Source organism: Lepidochelys kempii, chromosome 1 (assembly GCF_965140285.1).
Source record: "Lepidochelys kempii isolate rLepKem1 chromosome 1, rLepKem1.hap1, whole genome shotgun sequence".
NCBI classification, from domain to species: Eukaryota; Metazoa; Chordata; order Testudines; family Cheloniidae; genus Lepidochelys; species Lepidochelys kempii.
In genome coordinates, this window is record NC_136380.1 from 283,317,550 (window position 1) to 283,331,139 (window position 13,590).

The 13,590-nt window shown below is 41.3% G+C and overlaps 1 protein-coding gene across 6 annotated transcripts in view; it reads left to right on the forward strand.

Moving 5' to 3' along the window:
* The window catches only part of NAP1L1 (nucleosome assembly protein 1 like 1), a 51,976-nt gene extending 38,386 nt beyond the window's left edge, over positions 1-13,590 (forward strand). For 5 of the 6 annotated variants that reach the window (XM_073327717.2, XM_073327718.2, XM_073327714.2 and 2 more), the window contains exons 10-16: positions 1,620-1,765; positions 1,857-1,876; positions 3,301-3,423; positions 7,629-7,661; positions 8,164-8,214; positions 12,034-12,089; positions 12,871-13,590. In XM_073327717.2, the coding sequence (XP_073183818.2) occupies positions 1,620-1,765; positions 1,857-1,876; positions 3,301-3,423; positions 7,629-7,661; positions 8,164-8,214; positions 12,034-12,078 (418 nt within the window). In that variant the 3' untranslated portion in view covers positions 12,079-12,089; positions 12,871-13,590. The remainder of the gene's footprint in view (positions 1-1,619; positions 1,766-1,856; positions 1,877-3,300; positions 3,424-7,628; positions 7,662-8,163; positions 8,215-12,033; positions 12,090-12,870) is intronic. The other variant, XM_073327716.2, reaches the window with a different exon arrangement.

Here is a 13,590-nt window from a genome sequence, read left to right on the forward strand (position 1 = left end):
CATAAAATCATAGAACTGGAAGGGACCTCGAGAGGTCATCTAGTCCAGTCCCCTGCATTCAAGGCAGGATTAAGTATTAGTCTTACTTTCAAGCAATGGCCTTACATTCAACTTGCTGGGATTTCTGTTTGGCTATGCATGAAATGGGATAACTTTTGAACGCTGCATCCAATCAGCTCTAAAATTTCAGACCATGTACTAGGCAACAATGGTCAGAACCTTGTTGACTTTTGTGGGGGGAACAATAGGGTCATAAATGAGGGGTACATGAAGCCCCAGACAGTTCTTTAGTACAATCACAGCCTCAAACATCTCTGCAATTGTGTAAATAGCAAAAAGCTAGTCCCTATACCCATGAATAGAGTTAATATGTTGACACTCTGAATGTCTTATTTCTCAAATGGATTGAACCATTATTCTTTCTAAATTTTATATAGCATCATTCCTTGAATTGATCTTCTAGAGCAAATACACAGTTCAGGAGGACAGTCCTATAATAAGTGTTAAATTGAGACACCTCAAACGTATAACTTCTGGGTTTAGGATCACTTGCAATGTTCATCAAATATGGAGATCCATGCAATCAGTGCTTCAAGAATGAACATTTACTGACTTAATTTTTGTTGTTTGCCTGAGTTTTTGGGTCTTAGTGAAAGAAACTAAGTAAATGAACTTGCGTGGGGTTCGTCCCTTGTCTGTCCTTGGCAGGTTGTGTACATAGTAATCATTGGAACTGTCTACAAAGTACCATGAGCCCACATCTAAGTGAGTGTGCAGCTTTGCCGGCAGTCATTCTATTAGCAAGTAATAATTCTTATCCATTTCAGACTTGGCACACTTCTGTCACAGCTATATTTCCTTCTTCTAATTTTCCTCCTGTTTCTCCTCCACCCCAACCTAGTGGTATTAACATATTTGGTTGTCTTTCTCATGTCTCAACCTTTTTTGTGGCCTTTATAATTGAAAAGCCCTCACACCATCGTTGGTGCCAACTAAATTACTACCCCCTATTCAAATCGTTCCTGAAAAAGTACTTTGTCCATGCAACATGTCAATGATTCATGGAAGGAAAGTGGCACCTGGTCAGTGTTGACAAAGTTCATGGGATAGGCATTGTCTTCCATAGTCTTGAACACTGTTGAGCAAATTAAAAGTGTGTGATAGTCTTGTTGTAGAGTAAAACTGAGCTATGCTCTTATCCTTCCACATGCCAGGGCTTAAAAGTGAAACGTAATATGTGAGGGGCCCAAAATATTATTCATGCAGGAAATAAGTGCTGTAGGATAACTTTCTGTAACCTCAGTTTATCTTTTTTATTTCTGATGTAAATATTTTCAACCAGAAAAGTGGTGGGGGGGGGAGAAAAGCTCCTGATTGGAAGGAATTTTGGGAGTAGAATGAGTAATTCACCTGAAAATGAAGTACCCATGAGCGTTATGGCTAGCCCACAGTGTTTTCTCCAAATACATAATAATTTTCAAGATCACCTTAAAATAGACAACTGGCTGTACTTAAATATTTAACCATATCCTTAGACTAGGGGTAACTTTAGTGTGTAAAAACAATGTGAAATTGTAAGTATGTCCCAGTTTGATAGTTATTTTCCTTATTTCTTGCAGGTGCCAAATAGACTGGAAAAAAGGAAAAAATGTTACTTTGAAAACCATCAAAAAGAAGCAGAAACACAAGGGACGTGGGACAGTTAGAACAGTGACAAAAACTGTCTCCAATGATTCTTTCTTCAATTTCTTTAATCCCCCTGAAGGTAAGTATTGTCTGGATTAATTTGCGATGAATTATATGTAGTATTTTTTTTAAATTACTTATTTTTTTTTTCCCCCCCCTCTTTCTTACAGTTCCTGAAAGTGGAGACCTGGTAAGTTGAAGAAATTCAATACACCAAATTTGGAAAGAATGTGTGCTACTTAAGCTATAACTTGGGAAGATATTAAACTATTCTAGCTATTTCTTCATGTAATAAGGAACACTTCTCTAGTAAATACTGTTTAGCACGTATTCTGGCTTGCTTTATGGGAAGATCTATTCAGGCTGTATAAGAGCATTCTTAGTTGTAATTAGTATATTTTGGGCTTGTTGATGCTTGTGAAGGATAAACTGGAGTTGTCTTGTAAAGGTTAAAATTTGAATAAAGTTGGGACTCATGAAAGTGAGGAACCAATAATACCAGCCTAAGGTGAGTGTCAAACTAACTTGAACTACAGTCTCTAAAGGAGAAAGATTTAATTAACCTACTTATCTAGTTACCTCAGAAAAGATGTGCCTACTCTATCCACTTACCCTTTCCACCACTGCTAAAACTGGTGAAGCTCAGGTGCCCACAAATGCTTTCTCAGCTCTACTATTCATCTTGCCTACCAGTGGTGGGAAGCTTTACAGAAAAAGCCTTATCTGTGTGACAATGTCTTGAAAACCTATTCTCATAAACACTGAATGTAGATTATGCTTTTTATGTAATGGGTCTGCTTTTTATCACTGAATATGCTGCCAGAAATGCCACGGTTAGCATAAACTCAGTCCCTAGGTGTTTTGGCATCTTATACAAATTTTTAACTTTTTTCATTTAAACACTTTTTTTTTTTTTTTTTAAATCTAGCCCCTTTGGTTTGAAGATAGTTTTTCAGATGTAAACCAGTAGAGTTCTGTTTACCTGAATCTATGGACAACAGGAGTGAAAACTTAAGTGTTGTACCCATCTCATTGGGTTGTCAGTGTAAATCTAACTTAAATATCATGTTAACTGAATTATGGGTGAATTTATTACTATCACTGTGGTTGAATTAAGTGGCAGAGACATGCCTTCGGAGTAAGCAAAGAGTCTTTAAAGCATTTGGATATTAATGTATTTGTAAGATATTCAAGGGGTTTTAGTGCTTAACAGAATTTTAGCAAGGTCGTGAAGAACACTAAAATGATCTGGAGAAGCTAAACATTGGGGAAATGGGGAAACTTTCTTTTTAATACTAGTCTGGGTAAAAATGTTGACTTAAAAATGAAGGAACTGTATTGAGGTTTCTGTGTTAATTTGCACAAAATTTCAGACTTTTCAGGGGTTGCTTTTTTAAAACGTGGGGAGATGCATACATTGTGTATTTGCCCTCGTTTGCAAGTTGTCCCTTAAGTACGATCCAATAAATGTCAGAATCCCTGAACATAATCCCACTGTGCTGAATTCTCTTGAATATCTGGTCACCTCAATCTGACATTAGTTTGTGTTCAGACTCCTAAAACAAATGAGTTATTAATTTACCACTTGACTGTTTCTTTTAATGTCTTACACAGGATGATGACGCTGAAGCAATCCTTGCTGCAGATTTTGAAATTGGCCACTTTTTACGTGAGCGTATAGTCCCACGATCAGTATTGTACTTTACAGGGGAAGCTATTGAAGATGATGATGATGATGTAAGTCTGTTTTAAACTGGTTCAGTATGCTCCAACAATACTGTTAATATTTAAGATTCCTAATGTATAATTTCTGTAGTTTTAGTAGTGTTTGTGGGATTTTGTGCATGAATCTACTCTGTCTAGGTACTTCCAGCTCTGTTCAGAGTAGGGCCCCCACACACACATCATGTTACAAAAGCCTTGGAGGGCAGTGGTAGCCACTCTGTCTACACTACAAGTACTATACCAGCATAACTGTAGTTGCTCTCCTGTAGCATTTGCGGTGTAGACACTTGCTACAGCAACAGAAGGGGTTTCTCAGTCACTGAAGTAAATAATCTTTCTGAGAAGCAGTGGCTAGGTTAACAGAATTCGTCTGTCAGCCTAATTGCATCTACACTGGGGGTAAGTTTTGACTGAACTGTTTTGCACAGGGTGTGTAAGGCCTTAAAGGTATAGAGGGATATGACCTTGACTCTCTGCCATCAGGACATGACCCTTTACACAATGGCGTGAGCTCACCTAAGCTGGATGTAGGATCAGAAAATATCAACTACAGCATATGGCCCTGGTGTGCTGGAATATGGCCCATTTTGTTTTTATGTATTCTGTTCCAGCACAGGGCCATGTAGTGTGTGTGTGTGTGTGTGTGAGAGTGAACTGGATATTTTTGGATTCTGTCCTTGCTGTAGAGCTTCTATATGATGCAAAACAAATTATTTAAACCAAATGTTTCATGTGTGGTCACTAATTGTGTGTACTTCCCTTTCTGGGTGCCCAATATGGTATTGTAGGGTCTGATCTGAAGAAGAGTTGAGCGCTTCCAGCTGAAGCTGAAGTCAGTGGGAACTGTTTTGTACATATAAAATGCTGTATAATTCTAAGTACTCTGAAAAATCAGGACCTAGATCACTCAAATTGGGCACCCAAAATTAGGGTGAATTTGTAAACTTAATCTCTGTGCCTTGGCTTCCAATCCATAAAATGGGGGGGGATAAATAATACTCCATCTCAGAGGTGTTATGAAAATAAATTCATATTTGTGAAGCACTTGAATACTATAGTGATAAGCACTGTAGAAAAGCCCATGAGGAAACTATTTATTTTTTGTCTTCAAAGCAGGGTTTAAATAGTGTAAATGAGGGGGCCCACACTGAACAATGAAGAGAACCAAATTTTGAAATGCTGCCCATTAAGTGAGCATCATTCATTGTATTCACAGAATGAGGCAAAGGTCCTAAAAGTGTGTGATTGCATATAAGAGTGTCAGATTAAGGTTGCACAAGGAACCTTAATTCTTTCATTTCCTAACCTGAATTCTTGGTTTTGCAATCTTAATGTTCTCTTAACAAGTTTTTTTAGTGCAGAGCTTTCTAACCTTTTTAAAGCAAACTGGAAAAAAGTAAATTCCATCATACTAAGACATGGATCATCAGTAGTGTTGGAACCTTTAGATCCACTGCTACGTGTGCTAAGGAAGTGAATTGATAGCAACAGTAGGTTGTCATCCTCTGTATAGACCAGGGGTCGGCAGCCTTTCAGAAGTGGTGTGCCAAGTCTTCATTTATTCACTCTAATTTAAGGTTTTGCGTGCCAGAAATACATTTTAAAGTTCTTTAGAGGGTCTTTCTCTATAAGTCTATATCTTTTATATAACTAAACTATTGCCATATGTAAAATAAACAAGGTTTTCAAAATGTTTAAGAAGCTTCATTTAAAATTAAATTAAAATGCTGCTCTTACGCCGCGGCCCCGCTCAGCCCGCTGCCAACCTGGGGTTTCGTTCATCTAGGCCGGCAGCGGGCTGAGCGGGGCCGGCGGCCAGGACCCCAGACCATCAGTGGGCTGAGCAGCTCTGCCCGCTGCTGCTTTGGGTTCCAGCTGCCGGCCCCACTCAGCCCGCTGCCGGTCTGGGATCCCGGCCCTGCCCACATAGAGTGGGTACCTACCTTCTCCCTAGTTCTAGTGCGTGCACTCTCTCTCTCTCTTCACTGAGCTGAGGGTGGGAGTGCATTGAGCACAGGGCTGGGGGTGAAGGCGCAGGCTGGGGGATGGGATGTAGGGTCTAGCCAGGAGCGAGAATGGGGTGGGAGAGGCACGCTCAGGGTTGGGGCTGGAGGTTTGGGGGTGGCGTGCTTACCTGGGCAGCTCCCATTTTGTGTGAGGGATGCAGGTGGGAATGTTTGGGGGGGGGCGGTGCAGGAGCTCCCATTTTGTGCTCAGGGTGGGAATGTGGGGGGTGCAAGACTCAGGGCATGGAGCGTGGGGGCGCTGGGTATGTATGGGGGGTGCTGGAGTCAGAGCTAGGGGTGTGTGGGGGGTGGAGGAGTCAGGACAGGGGGCTGGGTGTGTTTGAGGGGTGTGCAGGGGTCAGGGCAGAGGGCTGAGGGTGTGGGCTAGGGTTGTGGGGGTGCTCCCAGCCCCTGCCCAGAGCAGCTTACGGCAGGGGGCTGGAGGGGATATGCCCTGATTCCAGCCCCCTTCCCCAAGGTCCCGCCCTCACCTCTTCTCCCCCTCCTCCCAAGGCTCCACTTCTCCCCCTCCTTGCAAGGGCCATCAGCTGACAGCAGGGAGGGAGAGGAGGAGGGGCAGGAACCTAGCATGCTGGGGGAAGAGGTGAGGGAGGGGGGAGCTTGCCTGCCCTGCAGCAGCAGCCGCCAGGACCAAGCTTCTTCACCCTCCCCCGACGCTGCTTCCTGCTGCAGTCCCGGCTGGTGGCCCCGCTCAGCCCACTGCTGGCCTGGGTTCGGCAGCGGGCTGAGTGAGGCCAGCGGCTAGGACCCGGCAGGCAGCAGCATGCCATTTAAAAATCAGCTCGCATGCCGTCTTTGGCACACATGCCATAGTTTGTCGACCCCTAGTATAGACCATCACTTGGATAAGGATGAGACGCACTTTGACATTGGGGTTCATAGATATTTGGTGACACTGGAAGAATGGTGACCTTCAACCTTGGGTTTCTTTCCTGACTCTGGAAGGGGATTGTGCTCAACTGGGCTCAAATTCTTCTACCTATACCCTATCCACCCACTGCTTCATCTCTTTTGCCCAGTCCACCCTGTAAGCTGACTCTCCCCTTTCCCCCCGACCCTATCCCTGCCTGCCTCCTTGGTGTTCCAGTTCTCCCTCCACAAACCCTAGTCCCTTGTCCAAACTGTATTCCCCATACTCTGGCTTGCAATCCCTATCTCACCAGATTGTCTCTATCTTTTCTCTCCTACCTTCGGTCCAACTTCTGTTGCCCTCTGCAGTCAAATTAGACTATTTCCTGAGAGGGGGAGACACACACCCACTCACTCCAGCACTTCCAGGTGGCCTCACCCTCCTCTCCTACACACACAAAAATCCAAGTGTGGAGCAGCACTTCCAGGGAAAGTTTGGCCTCGCTCCTGTAGCCCTGATCTGGGACTTGCTCTTCGGAATGGCACATGTGCCGTCTGGTCAGCACTAGAAACTATGAAGATTGAGCTATGATCAGTGAAGACAATCTTTGGAAATTCTACTTGTTAAACTCTAGCAAGTCTCTACTGAGTGTTTGCAAGCTTCAATTTTTCACACTTGCGACTTGGTCAAATTTGGATGTATTTTCATGGAGACACCAAAAGGTGCATCCCTGGAACACCCCTACCAAATTTCAAATCCCTGCTCCAAAGCTTTGAGAGCTATTCAAAGAAAAGGTCACTAATTTATTAACATGGACAAAACTGTATCTCCATCTAGCTGTATTCATTAAAAAAATTTATCCTGAGGCTGACACTTTGCATGGAAAATTTCAACCCAGACTGTTGTTTTTTGCAAAGTTATAAGCAACTGAAAATGCGGTTTTGTTAGGGGAAGTGTCAAACATTTGTAGTAGGTATGGCTTTCAACCCTGCCTTTAAAATATATGCGTGCAAAATGAATGTGTTAACACTTAACTATGAGTAGGTTTTATCCTTAAACTAGAAAACACCTTTCTTTGTCAAAGCTTATTTTAAATTTTCTGCTCAATGAAATGTCTTCAGTATTAATGATCTTGATCACTGTCACCCAGATCTAGAATTTTTTTTGACAAAGCTGAATTAATGTAAATTTACCCCTCTGAAAAAAAAATGTGTATATATAATATATATACACTTAATTTTAACATGAGAATTCTTTGGCTTCCATGTAACTTACACAAAACTGCTTAACATCTAGGGTGATGGCGTTTACAACATTGTACAATTTTTTTTTTCTCTTAGTATGATGAAGAAGGTGAGGAGGCAGATGATGAGGTGAGTTACAAGATGGGTTAGATGAGTAAAATGACACGCATATACTTCATTTTGGAGCAAGTTTTTCATCTTTGATGGAATGGTAGCTGAGCAGTTGGCAAGTTACTTAAGTTTCTTGTTTAGTTAACTATAAATGACAAACATTCTTTAGTATTTCTCCAATCTGTATAAAACATTATTGGTTGAGATGTTTTATAAATGTAAGCCTGAAGTGGTGATAAAAGTAAATATGCCAGATATTAGTCTGCCTTAGATTTGTACTAGTAGCACAAGTATATTTAAGAGCAGAGCTTTATCCTAAATGCAATGTAGAAATTTACTCTTAAAAGCGGAGTATGGCTAAACACCAAGATCTCATTCAAGTTCTTTTCTTTTCTGCACTGATGAAAACTTATGGAAAAAAAAATTACAAACATCAGAGGAACATTTAACCTGTTGACTGCATTCTGTGTATTTAATCTGAACCAAGAGTACTTTCTACTTGACACTTTCTATCTTTCAGGAAGGGGAGGAAGAAGCAGATGAAGAAAATGATCCAGATTATGACCCGAAGGTGACTAGTACCAATTAATGTATTTCATTAAAATTACGCAATTAATTTAAGGCAACACTTTTTAATGGGCAATATACAATTAATAATTCCTGTAACAAACATGCTTTGACTCAACTGCTCTCTGAGATGGTTTTAATACCCCACTTTTTACCTTCTAAGATTTGCTGAGCAACATAGTCACTCTAATTTTGTTTTTTAGTAACACTTTTAAATATGTGGCCAGGGATCTTTTTTTAAAGAAATTAGAAGTATTATTACAAAATGAGTTTTTTTTAAAAAATATACCTAAGCAACCTTTTTTCAGCAAGTAAAAGCTTTGTTATTCATAAAGAAAATACAAGTTAAATGATCTTAAATGAGGGCTGTTAAAATCTTTGATGTAGTTGGGCAAGTTTGTCACTGATGTATGTATTTTTGCTATTAACTGTGACATAAAGTGTAGCCTGCATTTTGCTGCACTATCAAGGAGAAACATATCCTTTCACTTGGGTGAAATTTCTTGAGTGGGGCTGAAGCTGTATTTTAAGACTTAACAGTAAGGAGAGGATTTGGGCTGTCTTCCCTGGAGATAATCATCCTCCTGTACTGAGCAGAACCTACAACAATGCTCTAAAGAAAACGTAGGTGTAGCTGACGTGCACCCCTTTGTGGTGGGGAATATATTGCTGGGCTAAGAGCCCATCTCATTCCAGTCGTTCCCCATTTTTGGGAAGAGGATGTACAGGGGAAAATACAGATGTTTACTATGTAGAGAGCAGAGACTTCAGGATGACTTAAAAGGAGGGCAATATGGATGTGCAGCAGAGATGGTTAATCCTCTGTTTTGCATACTCCCAAATTTATGCAAATTCTCATAGCTTAGTTTGGGATTACCAGACATCTGAAAATTCATCCTCTACATTAGTCCCTTTATTCTAGATGAGCCATTGGGATTTTTGAAACCTAGTTGTCATAGTAGGTAGCATTTATCCAGCTACTTCTGGGGCCACAAGCACTGATCAGGAAGCCAAGCCAGGTCATTAGGAATTGTGAGTGGGAACCAAACCAAACTGAAATATACATGACATCGGAAACACCACTGTTACTCAGGTGACACTGGGTAGTTGGTTATATCAGTTACATGATGCCTGCTGGGGCTAGTTGTAGAAGAAATCTTGCAGGAAAGGGGACTACTCATCAGATAAAAGGCAACTATCATTTTGGGGAGAATGTATTATAATTTGTTATAAAAAATGCTAGATTATAATGGGAAATGTCACTGGTCCAAAAATTGTAGGCACCCACAATATGGTAAGATCTACTCTGATCTGCAAAAGCTATGTGATGGAGATGGGCAGGTACTAGGGATGCTCTTGTTGCAGATACACAGAAGCAGAATAATTCTGTAGATAATTTTTCTCTGCCTTTCCCTCCCTGTCTGCTAGAAATCTCTAAACAATGTGCAGAGAGTTATCAGCCAACTTGGCAAGTTGAGTTGTTAGTGTCAGCCCACATTGTAGAGGAATTTACAGAGCGTGCTAGCTGCGGTGGGCGTACGTGAAGGAGGGCTTTCCAGAACACACTGAAAGATCAGCAGGCTATATGGATACATCAAAATTGCTTCTCAGCAGTGTTGGCAGGACTTAGACCAAACCAATAATGGTACATCAAGCAAGGTCAAACAAAACTGTTTAGCATTTGCCATGTTGTATCCAACCAGCTGTATTCCACTGTACCCTTCACTGCCCATGACCCAAAAAATTAGTTGTTATGGAGAGCAAAGTAATGCACGTAGTGCCCTTCCTGCTGAACTGCTTTAACCTACCCTGACAGAAATATCAACAAATTGATTATTTGCAAGCTGAGACACGTAGGGCTCATGCACCTGCTGTGGGATATGCTAATTGTCTAACTCTTTGGCCTTGTAGGCTGGTCAGATATTGGCTGTTGCTAGGTTGCAATATTTCAAATTCTGTTTGAGGCAACTGAGGGATGCAGCCGTTTTGTTGCTTAGCCCAGCATAGGGCACAATGGAGGGAGTAGTGTTCAAATGGATACGCAAGTCCCCTTGCATACAGTCCTGTGCAGGTCTAGCCTCAGTATCCTTATCTGTATATGTAAGTGATCTGTTATCACATGTTTGTGCAGACCACACTTGACTGAATCTTCTCCCTCTTATGCTACCTACTGAGCATGGCAAGATGGCAGTTGCTATTGCTGCAGCACCAAGAAATGGAACAGAAACAGGGCAAGGGTCTGGACTTGTTAGTCATCCCTGTGGTCCTAAATCATAAGTGGTGGGGGAATGAGGGGAGAAAGATGTCATCAAGGCAGTAACACTCTTAGGCAGTGGGACTGAGCACCTCTGTTCCCCAGAAGTAGCTGCTTTAGAGCCAGATTCTTAAAAAAAAAAAAAAAAAAAAGTGCTGTGGGACGATAAGGTGGGAAGCTAGTAGGCCCTTAAAAATGGGAGCGGGGAGCGAGACCTGTACTAAGCAAAACAGAAGGTTGTACATGGCCTGGCAGTGGGAATCAAGTTGATAAGATGAAGAGCAAGTACATGTTAAAACACACCTACAGGCCATTCCCATGTGCACTACCATGGGAATTGTTCAGCTGCACACAGTGAGAAGCCAGGAAACAATTATTTACTCACATGCACCTGGAGTGTCACTAAGGGTTTTTTGCTTCTGCTTCACTCCAAAATGCACAACAGTCATGTATGCTTTACCACTTCCCACTGAGCAATCTTACAATCCTGCATGTCATCATTCACCAACTCTTCTGCATGTCGATGTAGCACTAAATGTTGTCGTCAAAGCCAATTGCTGAGTTGACTAAATGTTCATCTCAGATTTGCTTCTGTCATGGTTTCACAGATCCATCTGTTTACTCATGTTTGGCTGTCTGAGCAGCGTGGGGCTAATATAAACTTGCAAGAAGATGCTCTAAGCATTTACTTCCGTTTGATGTTTAAGTAGATGGAGTCTCCAGCATCTGTTCTAAACGTTGTCAAGTAGCTGGTATACAGACAATGCAGCAACTTACAATCTCCACTAGTTCAGTGGTTTTCAGTCTGTGGACCTCTGGGGATCCACAGACTGTCTAAGGGGACTGCGAAAATAAAATTTCAGATGCCAGAAAAGGTATACTTTTGATTGACCAGAAAAACAGAATGTGAATACCCCACTTTACAGGTCAAAACCCAGAAGTGTTGTCATTACCATAAAAGCCCACAGTTCAGGGCCCTTTCTCACGCTGCGTCCAGTGCCATGCCAGAAATGTGCAGCATTTATAGTTGAATTCTGTTCAGTTTTCAGTCTAAGACTTCAGGGTCTGCGGACCACAAGGTGAATTTCCAAAAGCGTTCGTTCACAAATGAAAAAAGGTTGCAAACTTATGCCCTAGATACTGTACTTAGTATATCCATGTAAATTTACTGGGATGGGTATGAAACCACCCTCTGCTAGTTCTTCCATCACCACAGTTGACTGAGACTGGTCCTTGGTTGAGACTGTTACTATAATGAAAGTACAGTCAGTGTTAGGAAGGCTGATTCTCAGTGTGCCATATAATCCAATATACATTTTGCTACTCGCCCTACCATATTGTTTGTAATTTTCTTTAGTAATTCTCACTTCCCACTCGCAAATTAGCTATCAGCCTGTGTTTGATGTCGAGGGGCCAGGTTCTGCTGGCTCATTCAGGTATGCCATCACAATCTAGTTCCATCACCCCTCAGGTGGCTCATTAAATCACTTACATACGAAGGGTATTCAACATGTCATCTCAGCGACCACTATCCATTTTCAGGATTTTATGCTTTTGTTAATTATGCAGGTCAGGAGCCAGCTTTCAAAGTGTGACTTGTCTCCTGAGGGATGACATTAGAGCAAGTAAGCTCTCCACTACTGGTATTAATGTGAATTTTTGCCCTTTTTATGAGGAAGATTTGGCTTCCCTGTTAGCCCAGATGACACAAATAATGGGTCTACTGTTCAACAGTGCAGACAGGAATTAGTTTGCATATACATCAGTCATGACAGGTGCTGAGAAATATAGCCATAGAAGCCATAAACGCCATGGAATAGATGTTATTTCTGTAGGCTTTATACCTTGGGAGCCTTGATGGGGACTTAAGTGTTACCCTCACCAGTTTACTGCTCACATCATGTCATTATACAGATACATGATGACCTGTGCAGTGAGCCTGTATGTTTGAGCGGTCTGTGCTCATGGGGTCAAGGAAAGTCCTCCTTGGCTAAGACTCTTAGAGTATATGGGCATCTCTTCCATTTCGGTGCCAGGCCAGTTTTGTTCCCATTTTCTTTCCCTCAATTTTTTTTCAGGATATACCACCCTACTGTAGTCAGAAGTTCTGTGTTGCTGCCAATGGCTAGTGCAGCCCCCACCCAAAGGAAAAACTGAGGCATCCTCTTGAATTTGGCTATTCAAAGATATCCTTAACTTGCCTAGTGCACAGAGATTTGAATACAATGTGGTATAGTATTCACAGGGTGGATAAGGGAGAGAAGATGCAAGATTCTTAATAGCTAAACTTGATTCTTAAGAGCTGTAATTGAAACTAGAAAACACTTGCTTGACAGCTTTGATAAGTGGCTTAGAAAAATAACGATGTGACATCTGTACACTGACCTTTCTTTTATTCCTCAACAGAAGGATCAAAACCCAGCAGAATGCAAGCAGCAGTGAAGCAGTGTGTATGTGGCCTTGAGGATTACCTGCACTGTAATAGCCTAAACACAACTATTAGTTACTTACAGCCTTATGTTTTGTATCTTCTTGGTAGAATTAAGTAAACAATTTGTTAAAATGAAATCAAACACCTAAGTACCAGTTTAAAATGTAGGTTCATTCTACCTAGCATTTTAATAGTATAACTTTCTGCCAATATGTAGAATGCAGTAAATCCCCTAAAGCATGAATGTTAATTCATTGCTACATAGTTTGGTTCTTGTGAAGTCTTTCGTCATGTAGCTATTAGACTGCAGCTGTGAAGATTATCAGAACTGTTAACTGAGACCAATATTTGTTTAGAGAAAATCCTCTCCTGAAGAACCAACCAAAGTCTTTTCAGCCCAGTAGTTTGAATGGGTTTGTCTGCTTGCACTAGCTGTGCCTTCCATTACCTTGTTAGAGAAATGGCAGTGACTTGTACTAACTAGGAGATGATGCATTTTTGGATTTGACTACTTCAGAAGATTAGTATAATTCATTTAACTTCCAACAAGACCACATTAAATGTTCATAACTGTCTGCTTGTTTCTGCTATGGGTTTTGTATTTTATGTGACAGCGATCTACAAAAGAAACCTAGTAATCATATTAAGGTTATTGTTTACCACTGGGGTGTGAATAAAACCTAGTATTTTCAGAA